At 45.4% G+C, this 25,400-nt stretch overlaps 9 protein-coding genes across 9 annotated transcripts; 3 read left to right on the forward strand and 6 right to left on the reverse strand.

Moving 5' to 3' along the window:
- Positions 1–2,338: 2,338 nt before the first annotated feature.
- Positions 2,339–2,573, reverse strand: N7447_010178 (FAD binding domain protein; the record flags this gene model as incomplete). Its single annotated transcript, XM_057234440.1, has 2 exons — positions 2,339–2,432; positions 2,479–2,573. The coding sequence occupies 2 exons, from the start codon at positions 2,571–2,573 to the stop codon at positions 2,339–2,341; spliced, it is 189 nt and encodes a 62-aa protein (XP_057081724.1).
- A 47-nt stretch (positions 2,574–2,620) lies between these two features.
- N7447_010179 (FAD-dependent oxidoreductase) lies at positions 2,621–3,489 on the reverse strand (the record flags this gene model as incomplete). The annotated part of the gene is made up of 2 exons (XM_057234441.1): positions 2,621–2,815; positions 2,881–3,489. Coding segments are annotated over 2 exons (804 nt in total), but the record flags the coding sequence as incomplete, so codon positions are not given.
- Positions 3,490–4,517: 1,028 nt separating this feature from the next.
- Positions 4,518–8,885, reverse strand: N7447_010180 (ABC transporter ATP-binding protein; the record flags this gene model as incomplete). Its single annotated transcript, XM_057234442.1, has 10 exons — positions 4,518–5,189; positions 5,238–5,547; positions 5,602–6,251; positions 6,397–6,945; positions 7,004–7,159; positions 7,216–7,660; positions 7,695–8,325; positions 8,351–8,412; positions 8,454–8,671; positions 8,727–8,885. 10 exons carry the CDS (start codon positions 8,883–8,885, stop codon positions 4,518–4,520), a joined length of 3,852 nt encoding a protein of 1,283 aa, XP_057081726.1.
- Positions 8,886–9,615: 730 nt separating this feature from the next.
- N7447_010181 (uncharacterized protein) lies at positions 9,616–10,411 on the reverse strand (the record flags this gene model as incomplete). Its single annotated transcript, XM_057234443.1, has 4 exons — positions 9,616–9,643; positions 9,744–9,797; positions 10,016–10,144; positions 10,188–10,411. 4 exons carry the CDS (start codon positions 10,409–10,411, stop codon positions 9,616–9,618), a joined length of 435 nt encoding a protein of 144 aa, XP_057081727.1.
- Positions 10,412–11,208: 797 nt separating this feature from the next.
- Positions 11,209–12,332, reverse strand: N7447_010182 (alpha/beta hydrolase; the record flags this gene model as incomplete). The annotated part of the gene is made up of 4 exons (XM_057234444.1): positions 11,209–11,379; positions 11,431–11,549; positions 11,876–12,081; positions 12,142–12,332. The coding sequence occupies 4 exons, from the start codon at positions 12,330–12,332 to the stop codon at positions 11,209–11,211; spliced, it is 687 nt and encodes a 228-aa protein (XP_057081728.1).
- Positions 12,333–13,572: 1,240 nt separating this feature from the next.
- Positions 13,573–13,860, forward strand: N7447_010183 (Tetratricopeptide-like helical; the record flags this gene model as incomplete). The annotated part of the gene is made up of 1 exon (XM_057234445.1): positions 13,573–13,860. One exon carries the CDS (start codon positions 13,573–13,575, stop codon positions 13,858–13,860), a length of 288 nt encoding a protein of 95 aa, XP_057081729.1.
- Positions 13,861–16,627: 2,767 nt separating this feature from the next.
- On the reverse strand, positions 16,628–17,674 carry N7447_010184 (uncharacterized protein; the record flags this gene model as incomplete). The annotated part of the gene is made up of 4 exons (XM_057234446.1): positions 16,628–16,734; positions 16,792–16,915; positions 16,969–17,565; positions 17,621–17,674. 4 exons carry the CDS (start codon positions 17,672–17,674, stop codon positions 16,628–16,630), a joined length of 882 nt encoding a protein of 293 aa, XP_057081730.1.
- A 1,093-nt stretch (positions 17,675–18,767) lies between these two features.
- On the forward strand, positions 18,768–19,571 carry N7447_010185 (MBL fold metallo-hydrolase; the record flags this gene model as incomplete). The annotated part of the gene is made up of 1 exon (XM_057234447.1): positions 18,768–19,571. The coding sequence occupies one exon, from the start codon at positions 18,768–18,770 to the stop codon at positions 19,569–19,571; it is 804 nt and encodes a 267-aa protein (XP_057081731.1).
- Positions 19,572–24,431: 4,860 nt separating this feature from the next.
- Positions 24,432–24,690, forward strand: N7447_010186 (protein kinase subdomain-containing protein; the record flags this gene model as incomplete). Its single annotated transcript, XM_057234448.1, is given in 2 exon segments — positions 24,432–24,465; positions 24,482–24,690. 2 exon segments carry the CDS (start codon positions 24,432–24,434, stop codon positions 24,688–24,690), a joined length of 243 nt encoding a protein of 80 aa, XP_057081732.1.
- Between the last annotated feature and the right edge of the window lie 710 nt (positions 24,691–25,400).

The following is a 25,400-nucleotide window of genomic DNA, read 5'->3' on the forward strand; positions in this document are numbered from 1 at the left end:
ATCAACTTGTCTCTTAAGCATAAAGAAATCACTTACCTCCTATCCGCATCCCATCTCTATTAGCCTTGTATATATCAATCAATCTCTTGAGTTTAGAGAAATCACTTACTTCCTATCCATATCCCATCTCTGTTAGCCCTGTATGCATCAATTTATCTCCCAAGTGCAAAGAAACCACTTACACACTATCCACACCCCGTCTTCGTCAGCCTTATATATATCAACCTGTCTTTTAAGTGTAAAAACATCACTTACACCCTATCCACATCCAATCTCAGTCAGCCCTGTATATATCAACCTATCTCTCATGTGCAGGGGAACCACTTACATTCTATTCATACCCCATCTCAGTCAGCCCTGTATATATCAACCTATCTCTCATGTGCAAGGGAACCACTTACTTTCTATTCATACCCCATCTTCGTCAGCCCTGTATATATCAACCTGTCTTTTAAGTGTAAAAGCATCACTTACACCCTATCCATACCCCATCATAGTCAGCCACGTATATATCAACCTGTCTTTCAAGTGCAGGGGAACCACTTACACACTATCCACACCCCATCTTAGTCAGATCTGTAACCATCAACCTATCTCACAAGTATAGACCAAATACTTACATACTATCCACACCCCATCTCGGTTAGCTCTGTGTATATCAACCTATCTCTCAAGTATAGATCAAATACTTACAATCTATCCACACCCCATCTCGGTTAGCTCTGTGTATATCAACCTATCTCTGAAGTGTAGAACCACTTACTTCCTATCCATATCCCATCTCAGTCAGCCATACATATATCAGCCGTATCAGTCAAATATAGATCAATCACTTACACACTATTCATATCCCATCCCAGTCAGCCCTATATTTATCAGCCTATCGGTGTGGGGGAACCACGTACAGACGGTCCCTATCCCATCTCAGTTAGCTCTGTATGCTTCTACTCACGCTAGTCGATATGTAATATTGATTTCCGTACATCCTATCCCATCTCAGTTAGCTCTGTATGCTTCTACTCACGCCAGTGGATATGTAATATTGATTTCCATACATCCTATCCCATCTCAGTTAGCTCTGTATGCTTCTACTCACGCCAGTAGATATGTAATATTGATTTCCATACCTGTCTCTTTTCAATTGCAGCTTCGTCCTGCGAGCTGTCTTTTAAAGGCGCTGCTACTGCAAAGGCGGCAAAGAGAACTGCAGATAGGACGATGAAGAACTTCATTTTGAAAATTGGCTCCTGAAGAATTGGTGACTGGTAGAGGAATATGAGATTTCGCAGAAGTGATAGAGTTACTTTATTCAGGTGGTGGAGGACCTTAATATATACTATGAGACAGCCTAGGAAGACTATAAGTAAGCAAAGCAAGGGTTTAGAGATGGTATACAAAACCTTACCATAGACCAGTATCTAGTGACATCCATATATGATATCACCTCCCTTACATGTTTAAAAATGCCTGCCTCCTTATAACTATCGGAGATACTTAGATGATCACCAGCCGATCAATTCCGCAAGGGTTAGGTATGGTGAGGTCTAGCTGAAGGTGAAAACGAGCATCGAGCAGGCAGGTGATGGGTTTTAAGTGAAGGTTAAGGTAAAAGTTCGAACGTAAGTCTCGACATGCGCTGTCGACTGCATTCCGCACACGTATATCAATCGCTTATCTAGCACATGATAGTTATTCTCAAAATCGGCTTGACGCACACACACTTATACCTCTTTTCTAGCCCCACGCCAAGACGTTAGCGCCGATCATCTATTGACCGACCCTCGTTCTGGGGTAGCCCCGCTCTTGTCTAGCGACTTAATGTATGTTGTTCGACGGTGATGTTGTGTTCTCCTAAGGCGGTGAATACTGACAGAGCCCGAGTCTTGGTACTGGCATTAGCCTGTTACACAAACCCATAAACCGCAATTAGGGCGGGCTTTGGGGCGAGGACTATAAACCGCAATGGTATGTGGGGTCGGTCGAAATTGGTTTATTAATTACAAGATTTGTAATTTTAGTAAATCCCATATCTATATAAATTTAGATATAACATTAATTTACTAGTAATTAAAGTCCAAAAATGATAAAACTTTTACTAATACTAATAGGCTACAATACTGTAAATTGATTATCATAAATCTATGTAGAATTATGCAGAATTATGCAAAAATGGGCTGTAAATGGTTTTTTTTGGGAGTTAGGCGAAGGTTTGGCCTCAATTGCGGTTTTTCGCGAAGTCTACCCTTCATAGGGAATTCAGCATAACTATTTGATGTAGTGGCTACTTCGGGATCTGGATGTTGTGAACACCCACACAGTATAACTCCTTAAGCTTTAATTAAACAGCATGCAGGCACCGTTCAATTGAATCAATTCGACTGTAGCCCTTCACATATTTATGAGGGAGTTGGGCCGTGCGTTGGGCCGAGTACCTGCTAAAATCTAAGATATGAAGATAGCGAAGATGTCAAAGCTCACCTCAATAGATTGTGTACCCGAAGGGATGCGGGAATACCTTCCTTGCGTCCTTTTTCAAGGCAAGCAATAAGGAAAAATGCATCCTCCCATGCCATTGTTGCTCCGCTACCCGGAGAAGGTAGAAATGAGTGGGCAGAATCCCCTATTTTAATGACTCGCCCATTAGGCGGGACCCATTCAGCTGTGGGTTCCTCCACAAGAGCTTCCAATCAAGGACTGAGTTGTGTGGTGTTTCCTTCACAAGCTCTTCCAGAAGCGGTGTCCAGCATGTGATATGCTTCAATGCTTTATCAGCCGGTGCAGACTTTAACCAACTTTCATCCGCGTTTCCATCATCCTTTGGAATTGGTGTTAGCATAGGTGCAGGCCAAGGCAGAATCAGAGCTGGTGTCAAAATCTTACCTTGTAGGCCATGAACCAGTTGATATTCTGCCCTTTTCTCCTAGTGATCATGTGGGCATCAGGGCCAACGAAGATTGACATGCGGTCATTGTCATTGTCATATTCCGCGGCAATGATTGGGTTTTTGAGAGCGGGCTCAACTGGATAAGTCACTCTGTATATCGCGTAGCTACTGCTGATAGGTCGATCTTTCTTCCCCGACACTATTTCCCAAGATATGCTACCGACACCATCAGTGGCAACAACGACATCTGCCTGTATCTTCCTTCCATCAGAAAAGACAACACCCTTCTCTCCTGTCTCATAGTAAGAAGAGACAGAGTGGTTGAACCCAACAGGGATTCCGAGGCTCACAACGTAGCTATAGAGCTGTTGAAATTCTGCGCGTGAAATAGTCACTGAAGGGTAGCCAGGCTGTCCAAGAGGTGCTTCACAGACATAGGTTCCATCAAACTTGAAGACCTTGGCCGAGGGCACGTGATAGGCATTTCCCCGGAGGTTGTCTAAGAAACCAGGCCATTTTTTTTGGCAGTCCTCAGTGCACTGGTTCCTACAACAATGAGATCCCCTTATTAGCCAGGCCAGCAAGTCCACCTCCAACAATAAGAATGCTAATATCGGAGTTTGAAACCTTCATAACTGATACGACAAAAAGGGAAAGGCCGTGTAAATTTCGTTTGTCTTTAATGAGTGATCAAGGGATAAGTGTCGACAGGAGAGAAGGTATTATGCTTCTTATGTCAATTACCATGGAGGTCAAACGGTTGCTTTACCATCCACCTGATAAGAGCCGTCGGATTCGGAACCAGCCTCCGCTTAGTAAGTATACAACTATATCACGCAAGGATACCAGCGGCTGTTTTATTGCAGAAGTGGACTCCAGTTCACCATGTTGCCTAGTCTGTATTGAATCAATTTAGCAAAGTTGTACTCGTATTTTTCCTCTCTATTCATGAAATCACCAAGACCCGAAGGCCTTTGTCGGATCAATACCACGGATCGCGATTTAGAGTACACTTATAAGATTGACCATGTCGTTAGTCATGCTGGCTTGCAGCATCGTATGCAACCGCTCTATTCTCAAATAACCCGAATTCTCAGACAAGAATTGAACCCTTCTCTGATGTGAGACAACCATTCTCATATTCGGTGTGCTGTTCGGCGCCGGAAGACGCGCCGGTAGTCCGCAGGATCAATCCGCCCCGTAAGTGGAGCTCATTTAATGCTGCTAGATTAACAATTTGAATACAAGATTACCATTTGTATTAAAATGATTCAGAAGTGGGCGGATATGGACGTCACCCTGTAAGAGAAGGTGATGATTCAAGTCTCTGGAGAGCCAAACGGTCGTTCATATTCTGTCGTGCTGAAAGATGGAGAATATCTTGTCAATTCTCGTTCGCTCAAATGACTATATCTAGACAACAGAGACAAGATCACACTATTTTAGGTCAGACATTGACAAGAAAACAAGCCGACACCGAAAATTGGAGCCCAGAATTTGGGATGGTGGAGAAATAAAGACGTCAATTAGCCATGAATGCTGCTAAACTAATAAAAAAGCACATAAATCAATGAAGCTGTTCACGATGTCAACATATCTATCGCTAAAGTTGGTGGGTGTAAGAGGACGGCGCTTAAGGGGTATCTTGGTCGAAACTCTGTCCCAGACACATTCCGTAATACAATCCTTGATAACCCATAAGTTCCGAGTGGGTTCCGCTCTCAACGATATGCCCCTGGGAGAAAACATAAATACAATGCGCGTCTTTGATAGTGCTAAGCCTGTGCGCCACTGCTATGGTCGTTCGACCGGTAGATGCCCGGTCGAGTGCAGCCTTGACGATTTTCTCACTTTCTGTGTCCAAAGCGCTCGTGGCTTCATCAAGGAGTAGCAGACGAGATTTGCGAATGAGGGCCCTGGCAATTGCGATCCGCTGTCTCTGTCCTCCTGAAAGCTGCATGCCTAAAGCCCCACAGGGGGTTTTCAGTCCCTCTGGCAAGGAGATAATGAAGTCGTGGATATTCGCAGCGGTGGCCGCTGCCATGATAGCATCCTCAGATGGGGGAACGGAGGCAGGCAGACCGAGAGCAATGTTGTCGCCGATGGATCCTTGGTAAAGCACTGGTTCTTGCTGGACGAGTGCGATGTCTGCACGGTAGCGGCCAAGCTGGGTTGTGGTCGAGTCGCGGCCATCAAAGAAAATAGTACCGGGTTCAGGTTCGTAAAATCGCTGTAGGAGACCAATAATCGTGCTCTTGCCGCAGCCAGACGGACCGACAAAGGCCACAAAACTACCAGATGCGACCTGGAGAGTCAGCTGTGGGACACGCAATTAGATCGATTGCTAACTTACACTAGCATTGATGCCTTTTAAGACATTTAGATTAGGCCTTCGGGGGTACGCGAAGTGAAGATTCTGGACTTCGATGGCTGCGCCATCTTCGTCTCGTGTTTCATCCCCATCGACATGATCGTGTTTCATGTCCGGCTTTACTTGTGATCGTAAAGTAAGGACATGATTGATTGAACCGCGTGCCTTTGTGAGACTTGTAGTGAACTGAAAAAACATAGCGGCAGCTTCGCCAGAGAAGATAATGGCCATGAAAACCGTATAAAACTGAGTGGAGCTGTATTCCCCAGTTGACATAAGTCGCCCACCATACCTAGTCTTATAAGTAAAGCAATTGAAAGCCGGGAATGTCGATTGATTATCTCACCAGAAACCGAGCGCCATCGCCAAGAAAGAGATAGATTGACTCAAAGCGTACCAGAACATGTTCCAGCCCAGGGCTTTGATGGACCGCTTGGCGATACCCTCAAGAGAGTTCTTGAAATTACCGATGATACGGTGTTCCAGAGCAAGAGACGCGACAGTGCGTATTGCAAGAGTGGCCTCGGTAGCCTGTCCAGCGCTTTTGGCGAAGCGTGCGTTGTTATCATCATCTAGCTTGAACTCCAGGCGAATTCTCAGGTAACCAGCAAATAGCAATGGGGGGAGAGCGCCGAAGGTGAGTACAAGACCTAACTTCCAGCCGACTGCTATAGCCAAAACGCTGCTTGACACAACGTTTATAATGTTCACTATAACCATGCCAATGTTCATGGACATGAGTTCCATTATGTTCTGTGGCTCAGTAGATAAGCGGGATACCAGTGCACCGGTGGTGTGATCCGGTTCATCGAAAAAGCGCATGTCTTGTCGCATGATGGCATTGAAAAGCTCAAGACGGTAGCTTTTGAGAATTTGCTGAGCCTGGACATTGCTTACCCAACCGAAAACGGCGTAAGCAACTAAATTAGCCAGCGCCACAATAAAGAACATAAGCGCGAAGAAGTCTCCTCGGTGGATCAGGTCCGTCCCCTGTAACTGAAAGGTATTCACGGCACGAGAAAAAAATAACCGCAATAGCAGGATAAGTAAGGCCAATTGTGTAGTTAGCATTTTTTGATATCATCAACCGGGAAAAAAGTGACGTTGGCTCACCTGCCACGAGGCAACAGCCGAAACCGACGCTGAAAATACCCCATAAAGACCGCTGCTCCTGTAGAACCACAACGATACATTTGGGCAGACTGTAATCAAAAACCACCTCACTCTGTTCCACTGGTAGATTTGTTGTCATGTGCGGCCTTATGAGAGACAACTCCTTGTCCACTCCCTGGCTGGTTCCGGCCAGTATCTCGCACTCAGTCTGCTCCTGCTCATCATTGTGAAGCTTTCCGAGATTTTGAATTTGTACCAGTCCCGCGTAGGTGCCCTCATGGGCCATGAGCTCGTCATGGGTACCATGTTCAACGATTTCACCTTGACGCATGACGACGATGTTGTCCGCTTTGCGAATGGTAGAAAGCCGATGTGCAATGATGAGCATTGTCCTACCAATAGCCACATTGTTTAGTGCTTTCTGCACCATAGTTTCTGCATTCGGATCTAGCGCACTTGTAGCCTCGTCTAGCAACAGGACCCGGGGGTTGGAAACAATACTGCGTGCAATGGTAATGCGCTGTTTCTGACCCCCAGAGAGCATAGCACCTCGCTGACCAACCTCCGTGTTATAACCCTTTCAGTGGTGACCGAGTTAGTGAGCACTTCCATGGCAAGGTAGGGAGACTATGTACCTCAGGCAACTGATTAATGAAGTCATGGGCAAAAGCAGCTTTGCAAGCCTCATACACGAGAAGCTCCTTCTCCTCGCGCGAGGCGTTCGCTAGCTCGGTTCCTGCCAAACCGAATTCAACATTCTGAAAAATAGTTCCGCTGAAAAGGACGGGTTCCTGTATAGAAGATTAGCGACATATCTGTCATTTTCTTCAGTGACTGCGATACATACTTGCTGGACGAGGCGAACATTGGACCGAAGCCACCGGACATTCAAGTCTTCAATTTTATGACCATCCAAGGTGATAGACCCCCCCAAAGGAGCATACCACCGCTCTATAAGGCCGACAATAGTGCTTTTGCCGGAGCCGCTAGGCCCTACAAGTGCGGTTGTCTTGTTTGCCGGCACAGATAGGGCGAAATCCTTAAGTATCGAAACATCCGGCCGCGACGGGTAGGCGAAACGCACATCGCGCAACTCAATATGGCCTTGGCAGTGATCTGGCTTTAAGCCATTGGCTGATAGAGGGTTGACCATCGATTCGCGGTCAATTACCTGAAAGAGCTGGTGAGCAGCCGCAGCCGCCTTCGAAATGTGGACAATCTGCGGTGCAACTTGCGTGAGAGCCTGAGCTGCGACGATAATGGCAAAGATGACACTTTTCAAATGGTCAGAGCTAGATCCAGAAACACAATCAATATGGAACTCACGTAACAACCTTGCCAGGCTCAGTGATCTCGCCACTTGCATAGCGGCGAATGCCTTGCCAGAAAGCCAAGGAGTATCCGGCATAGATGCAGAAGAACTCGAACGAGTACAGAACGGATAGGACAGGAGATTTCTTACGGCCAACAGTATGCGCTTGCTCCACTATGGTCTCGAATCGATTAGACATACTGGCAAAGGCCCAGAATGCGTGGATGTTACGGATGCTGGAGAAAACCTCTTCGGCAATCAGACCAGCCTTGGCGTAAACATCCATACCAGCAATTTCATACTTGGTATCCATGGCGAGGGTCACCATGGCTACTATGAGGCTGGTGGGTACGATGCACATGATGATAAGGGTCAGCTTCCACTGAACTATGAAGGCGACAATGAAAGCTGTGATAAATGTCGAACAAGCTTGGACGATGAGGCCGAGCTTCTCAGCGATGCCGCCATTGACTAAATTGCCATTGGTGGTCACTTGACCCGAGATAGAGCCTGAATCGGGATTATCGAAATAGCTAATTTCTTGGCTGAGTAGTTTCTGTAGGAAGCTCATGCGGATGGCCCTGGTCGTGCGAATGGCGGTGATAGAAACAATAACCTTGGGAGGTTGTAAATCAGCGACAAATTCTGTTCAGTAGGCAGGGAGGATCACTTCTGACATTCCAAACGTAGCTCAAAAAAAACTTGGCAATGAAAAGGTACACAAACCAAAGACTTTTAATGCGGTATATTGTTAGCTCAATTGTACATTGCACCATACATCAAAAGAAGAGCTGGGAGGCAACCTGTAATGGTTCACTTCGGACCGGAACTCCCCTGGATTGAGAACTCCTGTTGAAAAATCGTTGAAAACGGTGACGAATCTGCCAAAGACGATATCCATCAATGGGAGCAAGGCACCTGTCGCAATCATGCAAACAAAAGCTATCAGGTTGAGACACCACCCGAAAGAGTCGTTGTAGGTGAAGATACGCTGTTGTGGATGTGTCAGCTATGGAGGCCCAAGACCCAGGACCTGGGAGCCTCACAAGGTAGTAATAAACAGGAGACTTTGAAATGGTGCTTTTGTGCGCACCGCCCTTGTATTGCAGCGAGTCGGTGTCATTGGCCGTTGCATTTACAAATTCCTGGTCATGGACAACCAGCGAGCCGGCCTGGATTGCTGGTGCCGCTCCGTGAGTCTCCATTCAAACACAGTTGCTCGTGCTGGTAAGAAAGAAGTCGAAGTTATGGAAAAAAGACAGTTTGTGAAACGCGACTGCTGCAATTGAAGAGAAGTTGAAATATGGTGGAGAAAGTATTTCCTCAAACATTCCTACTTCTATCCTGCATCTGGTTCAACGGTAGAACATAGTTTCAACGCCAGACAACATCTGCTCCACAACTTCCTTGGCGCATTCAGAGTGGCTACACGGTCCGGCATGGTCTTTACTAACACGCCACATCCATGCCAAGGCCTGGTCTCTTTCTTCTGAGGAATTCCGATTACCTGGGTGAATTGAATATTGATAGACCCACAATACCCCATGGTGGCCCACAATAACCCATATGACCCAGTATGACTCATAATGGATCATGAGGTCATCCAGCCCCCTCGGCCCTATTGGACTTGCGAGGTCTAAAACATTCTACATGTAAGAAGATTTCTCATATCCCTGTTGGTTCGGAGTCCTTCGCAACGGTCTGTACTCCACAGCCCACATAGTAAGCCTACAGTGGATCAAGTTAAAATGAGCCAAAACGATTTATACTCACTCATCCTGGTGTCATTTGCATTGCCCAGAGGGGTCCAGCTACAGGTACCCGAAGAGAACAACTAAAATACTAGCTAGCGTATTTAACATGGTTGGGACCCTTGGGCACAGATCATTACAGGAAGACCACATCCAAGAGCATGACTGGGCCGATACCATCTGACTATGAATTCTGCTTTGAATACTTGCTTCTATTGTATTTGAACACTGATCAATAAGGGAATACTGACCCGACAGAGCTTAGTTATCAGAATCTTACTATCCAAGTCTTGACTCACCCCAAAGACTTACATCATGATCTTTTCATTTTCTGACGCTATTTTATTGACACGGGACGAGCAACATCTAGGAGAATCTCGATAAAGTAGTATACCTAACCCCTGCAGGAACAATGAGAGAAATCATGTAAGAACTCCCTACCTGAACTCCTGGTTGCTTAGCTGCATGGAACCAAAAGCATTCCTCGTTTCTCTCTCTTTTTTGACCCCCTTTTCTTCTTGTCTTCCTGCCACTTACTGTTACTCGTGGGTGCTTTTTCGAAAGCACAAAAAGGAGAAACATACGCATTTCGAGTCTCATCGGGGTCCTTTGGCCCGGCCTCAAGCATTAGACGATGTTTGCCTTCGTCCTCTCTGGAATGCAGCTCAACCGCGAACTCAGCATCTACACCTTCGAGACCGGAAGATTCCAGTCTATGCAAAAGCCACCCTAAATACTTTAATCACTATGCCTCACCTCATGACCTCCATGGTGTCCATGGTATCCACAATACCCTGACCGTAGCCCCGTACCTTCAAGCCAATACTTTTACACACTTCCCACCCACTTCTTCCGTAATTTCTGTCCCTCGTCTCGAGAATGCGAACGTGCCTATTACCAGAGATGCCAATCAGAGTTTGATACCTCATACAGACCCAGCTTATGCGACCACCGGTGGCCATATTACCATATCCGGCCATCTTTGATGAATTTCCTGCTTCGTCCCTCAATGCAAATGAATCACCAGTAATATTCAACTCGCCTTACTCGAACTCCTTGGGTATGAAGATCTTCAATTTTGTTAGACATCGGAACTAACAAACGATACAGACCAACCGCCCAGTCAATCACCATGTACAGCTATTCCGGAAACAGCGATACCTTCCCTGCCAAATGTTCTGAATAGTTCACGAACAATACCTTCAAATCGATCTGGAGACCGTGTTTTGAAAAGAGAGCTAAATACACTCGCTTCTCGCAGGTATCGCCAACGACGTACGGATCAGCTCAGCCAACTCGAAATTGAACTCAAAAGTGTGAAGCGTGAGCGTGACGAATTAAAGACACGGGTCTCGAAACTGGAGGGTGAGACCGAGACTTTGAGCAGGATTCTTCAGCATCCAAGATAAAGGCTATCTTGAAAACGCAACTGGGCCAACTTAAAACAATGTACATTTGGGATCTTGGGACAAATAGAGCATGATGTTTGATATTTGAATTGTCTCAAGGTTTATCGCTTTCCATTCCTAGTCCATTTTTCCGTGGTGAATTAGGTTAGCTCTCGGATGTGGTACTGAAAGACTAACATTGTAGGAGCCAGGCTTATGGTCTGCTGCATAAGGTACATTCAGTCCTCTCGGATATGAGAACAAGCTGGTCGGTCGTGGCGAGCAGCATTTGCGCCACAGTCGTCCCCTAAGACCCATTTCTTTGGCTTGTGACAGCAAGAAGGTAATACTTCCTGAATTATTTCCTTCCTGCTTCCCTCTGCTGTGAATCACGGCCAAAATCTCTCAATAAAATCGACGCCTTTTTTCACCCAATCATCATCTAGAGTAGACTTCAGGTCAAAGCCGTGACCGCCTGACTCTAGGCTGTAATGAAAAGGCGTCTCCGGATGAAGCGCTTTCATATCTTGCACAAATTGCTGCGCGCAATCTAAAGGCATCTGTAGGTATTTCAGTGCTCCTGACAAATTCAAAATTCTCAAAACACCTACTGCAGTGTCTTCACGACCCTGGATCAGCCAGATAGGGGGGAGGCCCATTTCCTGCTGCATCGCCTTGCTCAGATAAACACGCTTGTCGAGACCCAGAAAATCGGGAAATTTTCCGTGCACTGTAAAGGCTTGTGACAACATGAGTGGGAAATCACCAACTGACGATGTCCGAACCGCGCCAGGTTGGATACTGGCCACATAACTGTCCACCATGGATCTAGGGACTGGGCTATTCTTTGGATCTCCTTGGGAAGGTTGGATAAAAAAAGGATGATCAAAAACCATCGTTCCATACTGAGAGATAACTGCACATATACCATTGTGTGGATGAACAAGTGCCGATTGGATTGACAGAAAACCGCCTTCAGGGACGTCGGTCAAAATCGGTCAGCGCCTCAACGTCACATGGGGAAGTAGGATTATGGGGGAAAGAGGGGTGGTATACCTGCACTTTCTCCGATAACAGTGATCCTTTCGGTGTTTGGGGAGATGTTGGGATTCATTTTCTTCACCTCAAAGGCCAGAGATTCGTGGATCCAGGCCCAAAAGCTCACAAGGTCCTGAAGCGTATCGGATACTGTGGATTCCGGTATGAGTCTATAATTGGGACTGATAATAATGGCATTGTGCTTTTCTGCTAGTTGAATAAGCCTAGTGTATGCTCATTAGCTTCTTTGTTTCTTTCCGAAGTGCTTCCATGGAGGGTCTCACCAGTTCGCCCACCAAGGGAGAAACAGTTTATCCCCCATCACCAGCCCACCACCGTGGAAATGAACAAGGACCGGAAGGGAGCCAGTAATCCCATTTTTGGGCATCAAAACGCTCGTTTTGATATCATGGCCGTTGACTTGTTTATATACCAGCTCCAGGTGCTCAAAAGACTTGAGTTTATTCGAATCCATTGCGTTTGGCGGAAGCGTATTTGGCTCTCGGTCCAGCTCAAACTGGGGTTCACAGAGAGCTGCAACTAGGTAGGAGGAAAAGCGCCATGGTAGCCCTGACGCAGGCCCCGGTTTTCTTGTCAGATCAAGTGGACCGATCCGGATTAGTTCAATATGACTCATATTGTATACATCGTGACATGTTGGTTGGCCAGGCCACCATGAGGATATCGTATAAATTGAAATAGTACGTTGATTATTCTTCACATTCTTGGGCAATATGGATGATTACCTTGACATTTTCGGTCAACAGACCTTCACCATCAACATCCAATCATGTCTCTGTTTTACCGTCCCTGATGCTACCGCACATTCAGAAATTACTGTCACTCTCGCCAGAGGTCTTAAGTGGCTCCATGGAAGCTTTCCGTGGTTAACAGGTCAAGTTATTAGCGAGGGATCGGGTGACGGCCATACAAGTCACTTCATGATTCGACTAACAGAGGATATCTCTCACCATGTTGGGTTTCTGACACAATTCCCATTACAATGACGACATATTGCGGATTAAAGCCTCATTTCTTGATTAAAGCATCCTTTCTTCGGTATTGAGATCAATAGGAAGAACGCGTCGGTAGAAATTTTCCTTCCCGGTACAGTGGAACCCTGAATTTGTCGTGGAGACAGATCCTGCTTTTTACGACCTCGCTGTTTTACGAATGAGAGTTCGAACCTATGCTTGCGTGCTTTGAACTTTGATAAGTCAAGTGTCGAGATTGATGTTGTCAATTCTAGGATTTTCTCATGGGAGGATCACTTCTAAATTGTATCTTGCTATAAATATGATTGCATAAATCTAGAAATATCTAGAACTAGATAGAAAAAAATGGTTACTTAGTGCAGCTATAAAAAGATCAGACTCGGGAGAAAGTTGGGTTAAAGTAGTACGTGGTTGGTCAATGTATCATGTGAACCCACCATATTTGAACTTCATTTCATTCCAAAATGAGTACACCGAGCCCCTTAGATTTCAAAGAAACCAGCAGGGCTCATGATGACATTAGAAAAGAGGCTCAAAAAAAAATTGACTGAAGAACAGATCATTGACTCAAAATACCCCAAGCACAGTGAAGATCTTGTTCTTCTGGCGAGGATTAAATATGCCCAAGGGTTAGAGCGAGAGGCCCAGCGGCTTTCTTCTAGAACCGTTTCCAGTCGTAGAGGCCTTTACAGTGACAAAGGCCCTAGGGTGGCTGACTCTATGTTTCTGGTTGCTCAGATGTTGGAAGCAGCCGATGAAAATGTATTAGCCGCAAAGATGCTTCGCACAATCGTCGACTTTAGCCGAGGTGTGTCTGAAATGCAGGGACATCTCGCTCAATCTTTGTGGTTTCTCGGGACCTTAGAGCGACGATTGGGGGACATTGTTTCTGCTGAACGGCTCAAAGCTGAGGCGTTGAATGAGCGCAATAAGCTTGGTGAAAGAGGGTCTTTGGTTGAGGACGTTGACCACAGTTTCAAGAGCTTGGTTGGATGGATGCTCTGGTAGAAATGTGTTTCACTGCTTACATAGGCTTTTCCATTTTCATAGAGTGAATACCAGGCCTCCATCCGTTGCTTAAGATCCACATATATGCTCATGACAGTTCCTTCATTTTAGCAGAACCATTCCGCTGAGCTGTAACACCCGTCGAGTGGTCCTCTGCCTCCCCGGCGATTATAAGAAACATATTTGAGCTGATGACATGTAACCTAAAACTGAAATCTGCTCACATAAGACTACGTACTCGGGCTCGGTGACACCGACCTGAGGGCGATAGACACAGAGCCCGAGTCCCAGCAGGTTTTAAGACCGCGGACTCAAAACCTGCCAGGCCATTAGAATGCCAGTAAGTATCCCCTACATTTCACGGCCCGCTAAGCCATAAGCCTCAGAGCTAAAGACGACCGGTGACTTAAGACTTATGCTCGAAACTTGACTACGTTATTCCATCATCAGCATTAGTTACTGCCCTTCTCTGGGCATCCGCTTTCACGGCGGCCGCTTTAGCTTGTGTCACTATAAGATCATTTTATAGGCCCATAAGGACAGTATTCGATCCATCATCTATCGTGGCTCGGACACATTATGCAGCGCTGACTAGTCGTAGGTTCTTATTGTAGAAGCGCGCATGTTTATTGTCCTGACGGGCATACTTAAGGGTTATGCGATTTGCTTCCGATGGGTCATTTGGGTTAACCGGCACTTAGTCCATCACATGCCATCCTCCATGCTCGTAAACTTTGAAAGTAATGGTAATTACGTTAGGAGGAGGGTTCCGACGTGGGCGGAGCGCTTCCGGTATATGTGGAACCGTGAATTCACTTATGTTTGGGCCCGAGGCGAGAGCCTCTTACGAGTCAGCCTGATATTTGCGTAGCTTTCTTTTGTTCGTCTCTTGAACATGCTCTTCGCTTTCTTAGGGCATAGAGATGCTAAACTCGTAGCCTGTTTCCAGAGTTTCTTCCAATGTTGTTTGTCAAGTCTCGAGGCTCCTTCGATTGAATGGGATATTTTGGGTATTCCCAAATTGTCCGTGGTATGGATCTCCACCCCGCATAAAAGACAAACTGGGGCTGGTAGAACACCACTAGTAGCCGCAAACGGATGAACCATGACGAAGAGAATGATATTAGAATGTTGAAATTTCCTTCAAGATATGGAGTTGGCATTTTCATAATCGATCTCATAGTGAATGCTTCATGGCCATAAACTGACATCATGGTGAACACTAACACCAAGTCCAAAATTAGTATTGTCAATGCTGACAAATTATATATACAAGTAGTTGGATATGATGGTGGAATTACCATGACTTTGCGATTCCAGACCACGCCATGTGGTGACCATTCCACCGTCATTGCCGTTTACACCATATCGGATGTTGCTTGAAGAAATGTACTATTTTGACACTATAAACCTTTAGTGTGTGGTTATAAAACCCTCTAGGCCGCCCTAGGATGGTCAACGTTCTTTACCACCCTTCCTAGCCTGGGTTTATACTGGGTCCGGGTTGGGTCTGGGCCCGGTTAGGTTGTGCGGATGCCTAAGAAAGAGGTAATGGCAAGATCGACGGCTTAGGATTAGGGGACGGCCTTTCCGGGGGAGAGATTTGATAGATTAGTACTTTTGGAAGCGTTTTAAGTGTGTTATAGTTATATAGTCCTGCGGCTATAACTAAAATCATTAGCTAGTTTTGACTGCCAAATCCCATTTTTATGGCCAAATATAATAGATGACCTTTGTGCTGGGCTTAATTCAGCCAATTTTGTATGTCTGGGACTAAATCCTATTATAATTGAGCGACTAGGGGAGGTTTAGGAAGAAAAATAAAATGGTGGGTGGTTATTGGGGTGATAGTATGGGGGCGGAGTGGGAAGATACTTTTGACCCCCTATGGTATGTTCAGCGGAGTCTATTTCTGTGCACCAACCAATATCGTAGATATTTGTTCTGGTATCTCTGCCTTCAATCTCAATAATGGTTGAATTCACTGTCGGTGGATGCAAATCGTATTCTGATGTGTGCTGCCGCAACGCATGCATGACTACATCATCATCGTAATTACCATAATTTCCCTCCGTGTCAAGGAGAATTGGTTCCATTTGACGAGTATCTATTCAAAAGATCATCCCACCTGTGCAAGAAAGGGTTCCTTTCAAAGATAAGCGATGGAAAAGATCGAAGTCCCTTGCGACATAGCCGGTCAATAACCTCTCTGAGAACTCTTAGTTCAATTTGGTGTCCATCGGGATCTAATTTGCCAACCGCATAGGACAACTGAAGAGGCAACACTGCGGAAGCGGGTCCAAAAAGCTTCATTCTGTCTTGAATGAGATAGTCCATGCTTTGGCATATCCGTGTCATCAGGATCCGAACACTGCCTAGGAAGCTTCTGCCATCACATTTGCCGAATACCCTCGCATGTTCGAGACTTGATTGAGGGAATAATAAGGCTAGTCGTTCCATTTCAAGGAAACAGATAATGCGAAATGACCAAACATAGGTAAATGAGTTGGCCATAGTGATCCCAGGGAACCAGATACAAGGTAAATTCGGCGTTGGCGCTTCGCAAGATCCGTTTTTATGGGTTTGATACCAGTAAAGGGGCTGAGTTGCACGGGATGATACAGATGCCTCCCATTCGTCTAGGTTGTAGAGAATATCACCGACATCGCTGAACAACTGTGTGGCAACGCACACTTCGTCAATGATGACCTGTGGATCCTGTATCTCATCCATTCGCCGTAAGAGCGTCGGAATTGCCGCAGTCTGACTAAGGAGCCTCTGCATTATGGATGGGCTGAATTTTGCGAACGGGACTCTGATCCAATCCACTGTATGCAGGAATGACGTCGTCCGATCCTGAATGGCTTTTATCATCTACAGAACGTCAGATGATTTCTCACAATTTGGATGTGCTTCTCACTAATAAAGGACGGAAGCCGATAAACAACTTATGCAGAATCCCTGTTTGGTAACGCTCCGGTCCATGGGCTTTGAGAATCTGCGCAACAGCATTGGTATGCGCTGTTAAGCCTTCAGATGACCCAGGAAACATGATCTAGCATGGTCAGTAAGGGTACCGGTCAAAGCGAAATGAACTGCAGCACTAACCTCGGCCAAGCTGAGGCACATGATCGATACTAGGAGTTCTCGATCCGAGTGATTTTCGGCTGCACCGAGTGCTTTTTGCATCGTCTGAATAGCTGCCAAGTAGCTACGTGCGCTGTCGATACTGAGAGCATCCTCGGGGAGATTTTGGGACATGATTGAAGTACCTAAAGCAGTCAAGGCAGTGGAGACGACATCGCTGCAAGTCAACTCATTTAGTTCGGGAAGCACTTCGACCCAAGATCCACATATGCGAGGTGCCAGCTCATGGGAAATATTCCTGCTGGGGCGTATCTCCTCGTCAGGCACATAGCTCCGTATAATGAGGCCAATGAGGTTGGCGAATTTAAGGTCGTGAGTTGCTGTTGGTCTGTGCAGATAAAACTCGTTGGATGGCCCGGGTTGCTGGTCCCTGAGTGGTGGAGCATATCTTGAAAGTTCTCGAGCATGGAGGTTTCGATCCTGGACTTTCGACTGTGATCCTCTGTCCTGAAAACTCTCCGGTCGGCTCTGCTCAACGAAAGACCACTCAACGGGGTATCCAGGACATTTTCGTCCTGTTAGATGACACTGGGTGCATTCAGGGTTTTTTCCATCACACTATAGGTGGCGTAAGCCGCTTCGTTCCCGCAACTCATGTAACGGTCCCACGTACCCCAATCTTCCTCGATCGGCAGGTCTGGCAGACTGAGTGTTTCTTGACCTTCATGGTACCCCAGATTTGGGAAACTACAATAAGTTCACACAAATGGAAAATTTACCAGCAAGTCATATGCCGCTTAATAGAGTAAATGTGTTACTGGTGCGAGAGAATTATGCTAGGGCGAACAGGTCTTCAAGGTTGCCTCGCTGAAAGTTGCAGGACTGATTAGTTATGGAAGTGGGTAACACATTACGTAATAACTAGTCTTCCAGGGAAATTTGACAGAAATCTGACTGTATGGAAATGTATGGTATGAACTCAGTATATCAAACTCTCTGCCTAGCAATAAAACAGGATGAACGCGCGAGTATAAAATAGACAAAATCACTTGCACTTTGTTCGGTTGTATGGAACCGACGTTTATGGAGATCCAAGGTAAATTTACCTTGTATCCGATCCGGGGTTTTAGTACTGTAACCGACCGAGGTATATGGCTCCGGTATTTGACAAAATTGCTAAGGACACTCATGTATTCTTGGTGCTTAGGTAAGGATGAATTTATGTTATATCTGAAATAGTCATTCTCTTCATTATTTACGCGCCCTTCGTGTATCACTGTATATGACACACTCGATGCATCCAACGATGATGATATATGCTCGGATTTCTCGGATTTCTCTGAAGTCTAAACCTTAGTAATCCATTTGGATACTACCAAGCTTATGCCAAATATTTTTAAGGTTCAATTGGCCCAAAACAGCAATATAAGCCGCCAAGACAACTAGGGCCATTTGTAAATCCGGAAAGTTAACGGAACCCGCGTTTTTGGCTCGTCTTGGCGGTAATAGAAACCAAAAGCGGAAATGATATTCATAGCTTAATTTAGTCCTACGCGCGATTTGAAGAAAGACTCAATATCCTATTTACAATTTTAAGCCGGATATTTACCCACCGTCCTCATATTTGTCATCGAATTAGAAATCGCTCCTCTGAAGGTGCCATAAACTGTAGTGGCAACTCACTCAGATGGTTATAAAATGTTCCTTTTCCCTTAGCAGTCCTTGGATCACACTCCGTCCAGACAAACTACTCTTTGCAATTCTCTTGGATCTGTCTACTAGCTACATTTTAAACACACCCAGATACACTTTGGACCGCAATGTCTGCCCCGACCTTCCAGAGTTCCTTCAGTGTCACGCACATTGGCACCGCCACGGCGATCTTTGAGATCGACAATGTCAAATTTCTTACCGATCCGTTTTTCTCTCCAGCCGGCACAAAATGGGATATGGGCGGTGGCAATGTTCTGGAGAATACCGAAACCCCTGCCCTTAGTCTCGAAGACTTACCCGCCATCGACGCTATTCTCCTTAGCCACGAAGACCATCCTGATAACCTGGACAGCTTTGGTCGCCAACTGCTAAATGGTCGTCATGTGTTCACTACTGTGGACGGCGGAAAGAACCTCAGTCCTCGCCCGGCCGTTCGTGGCATGAAGCCATGGGAAACCGTTTCTGTGATGCTGGGAGGTCAAAAATATGACATCACTGCTACGCCATGCCAACATTTACCTGGAGGCGAATGTATCGGGTTCATCTTGACTACAACGGACTTTGGCATCAGCGCTGACGGTCGCCCTAATGCGATCTATTTCACCGGCGATACCGTCTATATCGATGAACTCGCCAAAATCCCTGAGAAATTCCACATCGTTGCTGCTGTCATGAACTTAGGTTCCGCTCATGCTGCTCTTCCTGATGGACTGCTCCAAATTACCATGGATGGCAAGCAGGCTTCTCATCTCTTCCGTACTATCAAGGCGGACTTCCTCATACCTATGCACTACGAGTCATGGGGTCATTTCACTCAATTCGGTCAGGATCTGATGGAAGTTTTCAAAGAAGAGGGGATATTTGACAAGGTCCGCTGGCTCTCACCGGGCAAGTCCGTCAAGATTTTGTAAGACATTTCTTGCTGTGACTAGTTTCAGGAACATGACATGGTGATTTGTATTAGAGGAAAGAATAGATTAGTCCGATTACTTCTAAATAGAGACTATTCCATCTACGCGCCTGCATTACATCTCCAGCTACCCTCTGTAGGGACTTGATATATAAATCAGTTATCACTTCAATGCGCACAAACATTTGATCATCTCGCCTGCTGAATTCACCAGCACATGAACAACTTTCGAAATTATCAAACTTTGTTGACTATGTTTGAGGTGGTCTCGTCGGGTGAAAATATATATATTTGAGGATGGAACAGAGATGTAGCACAAGGAGATTAAGTGTTTTTTTTTTTTTTTTGCATCAAGAACGTGACCAGGATCACAGTGCAAATTTCAAGACTTGCCGCGCATGGCTTTCTACTCCAGCCAGCTGTAGCTAAAAACTGGAGTATTTAAAACACCCCAATCGAGTGGTGTACTGTTCAGGGACAGAGGGGTTGGAAGTTATTCTGCTTATACCTCAGGTCATCTGAGATCCAACAGATGCTCAATCGAGGCCTCGATAGTAATAAGATCAGAAGTAACTCTTGCTCTCTGTATGTCGGAGGCAATATGGTCGGTTTGAATCAATTCCATGATCAGATCGAACACGGCATAAATTTCAGAAATACGAATAGCGGCGCTTGTCCTAATCCGATCAAACGAAAACTTCATGAACAAAGCTGTTCCAGTCAAACCCCTCGGCTAGGACCTGTCTAGGAGCCATTATTTTATATCAGGCAATAGAATATGAAAAAGCCTTGGCTAAACTAATTCAATTAATGACTTGATTGGCTTTTGACAATATAACGTGAGGTTGGTAGCTAACTCATGATAGTTTCCCATTCTCAGGCGGACATTTAGCATAAGTAAACAAGCTGGCCGTCGATGTTGGCTATGTGTGTAGCTAGATCAATTTCGCTGGGTACAAAATCACCAGAGGAGTTCCGGAGATCAGAATGAAGGACAGGCGTTTTATCTGGTCCCTGGGCTATAAGGGTGACATTCCGTGCATCGTGGCTGAAATTTCTCCCGCCCCAACTGAAATGGCCTAAAAGAAGACGGTTGGTCAAGTATAATATGATCTACAACTAACTTGTCTCACCATTTTCATTTCCGAGACATTCATCGAGAGGGATATTGTCGGTAAGACCACTACCCTCATCATTGTTGCAAATCGCAGACAAAAAAGTGCAACCGGGCTCGTCTCTCAGACGAATATCACATGCACTGTGGTGGAAAGACATGATTAATATGATTTGACGTTTTGATATTGTTATAAGTGTTTAAAGAAAAGTGTTTAAACAAAAACACTTTGATAACCTATATATGGTGTGGAGTATTTTCAGCTTAGTGGCAAATTTCAGCTTTGCGTCTACTCCGTGGGTAATGATGACATGAAAATACGGGGGGCTGTTTAAAACTGGATATTGTTTAACGGTCAAACGACTCAGGTATGATTACTTTATAATGTGATTAAACGGTTTACGAAGTTGACTCATTGATCAACCTTGGAACGTTGTAGCAATAATAATTTGTGGCGAGGCATATTTGCTACTTGCCCTCGTGCAAGGCTGTTTTCGAGGGCAACCTTGGAATCTAGTGGCAATTCATGTCACATGCCTAAAGATATCAGACGAGTACAATGAATTCCGTTTTTTAGTTTATTTTATCCATTTGCTTCCCAGTGGTTCTTCCTAGTGGTTCCAAGGAGTCCTTCCCATCGCTCTTTTACTGGTCCATACATTTTAATGAGTAACTAGTCGGAGCTGCGAAAATAAAATCTTGTAGGTCATCGGTAAAATACTGATTCAATAATGCGATTGCTGTAGGTAACTAATAACTAGTAGATTCGACCTGGGATGATGAAGCCGACCCACGTTACGAGCAAATAGACAAATCAGGCTCCAGGTACTAGTTCTTCAAGAGTAGTCTGCTGGAGTAGAGAGCATTTGGAGTATAAAAGTCCCATTTTATTTGTATTCTGCCTATGACAGGTTCCAATATTTACTAAGGATGGAGCCGGGCGCTGAACACTATGCAGTGGCTCACGCTAGTACATCCACGATATATTCGCTAGTACTCCGAGTCTTGTTTCTCTTACTAGGGCAATGGCTCTACCTTTAATGGAAACCCCAACGCTTCTCTCCTAGCCACCGCGACTTTAGGACAATCTGAAAGGTCAAATTCTTTAATTAGCCTTCCATCAGCCAAGACCCTCAATGTCCCCACATTCTCATATATCATGTTTCCATATATTTCACCATAAGAATCCCTTCCTAGAATCCTTCCGATCCACTGGCAAACCCAACGAGCCATCCACTCGGGTCGGTTTTTGTATTTCGGGATAACAGTCCAACAAAGCCTCTCCTCGCCATCCACACTTGTAGCTCCTCGATCGTCAAGTTTGCCATGACCACGAAGCTGCTGAAGATAGTGCCCCCAGTGAAATTCATTCGGTGGGGATGGATATTCTTTCTCGGCAGATGTGACATTGAAATCAAGCACCCGGACTGAGATATTTTTGTTTTCATAGTCATTGTTTTGGCCCTTTTGCTCGCCAACGGGACCGTACATTAGGAACCTTTGCAAGACTTGATGAAAAGCAAAGTGAATCCCCGTACTCCCGCCATCTCCTCCTTGGCGACGCGCTAAAGGCGTCGTGATGACATGTCCGAAAAGGCGTACCTCCGTGCGCAGATGATCTATACTTTTTGAGAGGCAAGGAATTGAGATCCAAGTTGGGAACATATCCATATCATTTAGAACGGGTATTTCGACAATGTAATCGATTTTCATGCAATCGAGAACAGCTTTGGTTTCGGCGGAGATTTGCCGATTTATTAAGAGAAGTGGTAGACAATTTGGAACGTGCTCGTCTCCCTCATAGTAGACACCACATCCACCTCGCTGCCAGTTCTCGGCTACCGGCCCGAAGTCTTCCACCTGGATCCCGTTTGATTTTGAGGGAGTTGATGATTTTCGTCGACTGTAGAGAACGTGCTGGATAATAATCTGACGCAGTTCGGTGGGTAAATTCATGAAAGATGCCATATTCAAGTTATTCTTTCGAGTGAACTTCGAAGTGGGATGTTTTGATCTGAAGTTGATTTCCTCGTGGACCTACGTCCTAAGGATTTCTTAAATGTCTTAAAAACGGCCCCCACGCTAAAGCCATAATGACTCAGTAAATGAGGTGAAGGCTGCGCTAAACAACTCTTGCGTTAGTATTTCCCCGTCGGGAAGTATGTACCTAATTGGTAAAGTAGCCTTAAGAATAATTACGACGGGGCATAGCACGCAGGGCCGTTTTCACTAAATTGAGGCCTGAATGTCTGAACTTACGCCTGAATGTCATATAGGTCTGCATACACGGTACAATACACAGGTAATATATGCTACGCCAAGCATACCACCAGACATACAGTCAGTGGACATAAGTTCTTGCACCCCTAGGGCCCACACCCCCTTGATTATGTAATATACTGCCGGTCAAAACTTCAATGAATTCATACTATGGAAGCTAGTACGGCGTATACCATCCCTGGCTCTCAATAATAGCTTCTACACGGTGCGGCATCGTCTCAGAGAGATGCTTCAAGTGGCATAGCTCTAATTCGTCCCATGCCCGCTGCGCTGTCGCCACCAGTATCTCCTTTATCGTGTCATTATTCCCTATATGTAAGAGATCAGGTCGAAGCTCGTAGATCTTAGCTTTTAGTAACGCCCAGAGGTTCTTAATTGGGTTTAAATCAGGCGAATGAGGAGGCCATTCCATAACCTTAATTTACATCTCAGCTAAAGCATCCCGTACGACGTACGCGGTATGTGTCGGAGCATTATCATGCTGAAAAATGCTATCCTGATTTATAACTAAGATAGGTAGGATCCGTCGGTATAAATCTTTAATAACTAAGCCAGTGATACCAGTACGCTCAGCATTAGGGTCTCTAAAGAGCGGGATAAGCCCCGTACGCCGGGTAGCGCCAGAAAATGCAGCCTAAAACATCTGCTTTACTTCCCTCGGTGTGGTAATCCTTAACATTATACCTCTCTCGGCTGGACTTTCGGATGGATAAAAGTCCATTCTCGACGGACACTAATACCACGCTTAATAGTACACTCATCAGACTAAAAGACCCGGGCCTAATCCTTAGGCGTGAAGTGGCGGTAGCGGTATGCCCACTGAAGGCGTTTTAGCGCGTGTTCCTCCTTTAGAAAAGGAGGCCAGCTACATCGCCACTTACGCATATTCTCAGCGTTTAAGAGACGCTGAATTGAGCGGTATTTAACCTTATGGTTAACCTCAGTAAGCATATCTTCAGCGGTGATCTTCGGGTCTCCGTGTATAGTGTTTAAGAGACAGTCTTTATCGGCCTTAGTAAGCTTTTTTGGCCTTCCAGATCGTGGTTTCGACATGCCTTCTCGTCACTCGCTCTCCTTTTTCACGGTGTATCGAATTATAGAGAGAGGGATAGCAGGATAGCGGGTATGAATACGCTTATACCCCCATCCAATGGAATGGAGCTCGCATATACGCTCACGTATAGCAGGTGTAAGATCTTTAGACCGTGCCACCATAGTGAGAGGGGGTATAAGAAGTAAAAAGGGGTAGTTTTAAAGAGATTAATCCTAGATTTTTGACAAAAATGCAGATTCGCGTACTATTTTAGCGTGTTCTATACTGCGCGTTTTAGGTAGGCGGTATAAATATCCAGTGGCGGTGAGATAGGTGGGGCTATTGGGGGCACAAGCACCGGTGGGTGAGTAAACCTCCAAGTGCCTGCTATCTTTTATTTGACACGCCGACTATTAGCAAGCCTTATCGCAATCATGCTCGGCCGACTGGAGATAGATGTCGATACATGTATTACCGCTTATAGCGATCTCGCATCTCGCAGCAGCAGTGTTTGGTAAGAAGCTACGCTCAATCCCCACCAACTTCAAGGGTGATATCACAGCCAAGTTCGACTCGGAAAAGTTGGAGAGGGCGATCCAAAAGGTTACCGAGGACAGTGGTGCATCTGAGCAGGATCCTTTCTACGATGACACCGGTTCCAAAGATGGCACTGCACGTGGATGCAGGACTTAAGTTGATCCTCATACCGGGGAGGTGTCTCTAACCTGACCAGTTTCGTTTGCACCGCCGACCACTATACAAAGGACATTGTTCGCCTGCGAAGCTACAGCCTCCCTCATGAGCCAAACATCCGTGCAACGATATGCCAAGCCGCCCTTGCCACATCTGCTGCCACAACCTTCTTTTACCCAGTTAACATCGGGCATCGATCCTTTGCTGATGGTGGGGAGGAAAGATTTTCCTAGATTCTATAAGCCTCAAAATACGGTCGCTATCATTCTGTGAATACTCGGGAATAAGGCCCTCCATAAGCCGTACAGAAATTAAATCAATAACTAAGGGATGTTCGCGGGCTATCTTTAACCATTTATCATGGATCGAGCAGAGATATTTAGTTATAGATAAACTAACATTAGAAATAAGCTAGAGCCATATTTAAAAGTGGGGACCTCACCTCGTGACACTTTAACCCTAATATTCTTTCTATCTGCGATGTTTTAACAGGTTCCTAAAGCTCTATATAAGGGATCAATTGATCAAACCCTCTTGGAAGAAGCTTGTTATCCTGTAGGCGTTTGATATTTTTTTTGGGATCTTAAACAAAAGCGGTGTCTGGTGTCTCTATTCTCAACCTTATATTACGTCATACACGCCTGTCTCGAGGTCAGTATATCTTTTTGCTAAATTCAACAATCTTAAAGATCTAATCAAAATTTGTTGGG

This window comes from Penicillium robsamsonii, assembly GCF_028829455.1.
Source record: "Penicillium robsamsonii strain IBT 29466 chromosome Unknown utg000006l_segment0_segment0, whole genome shotgun sequence".
Lineage (NCBI taxonomy): Eukaryota > Fungi > Ascomycota > Eurotiomycetes > Eurotiales > Aspergillaceae > Penicillium > Penicillium robsamsonii.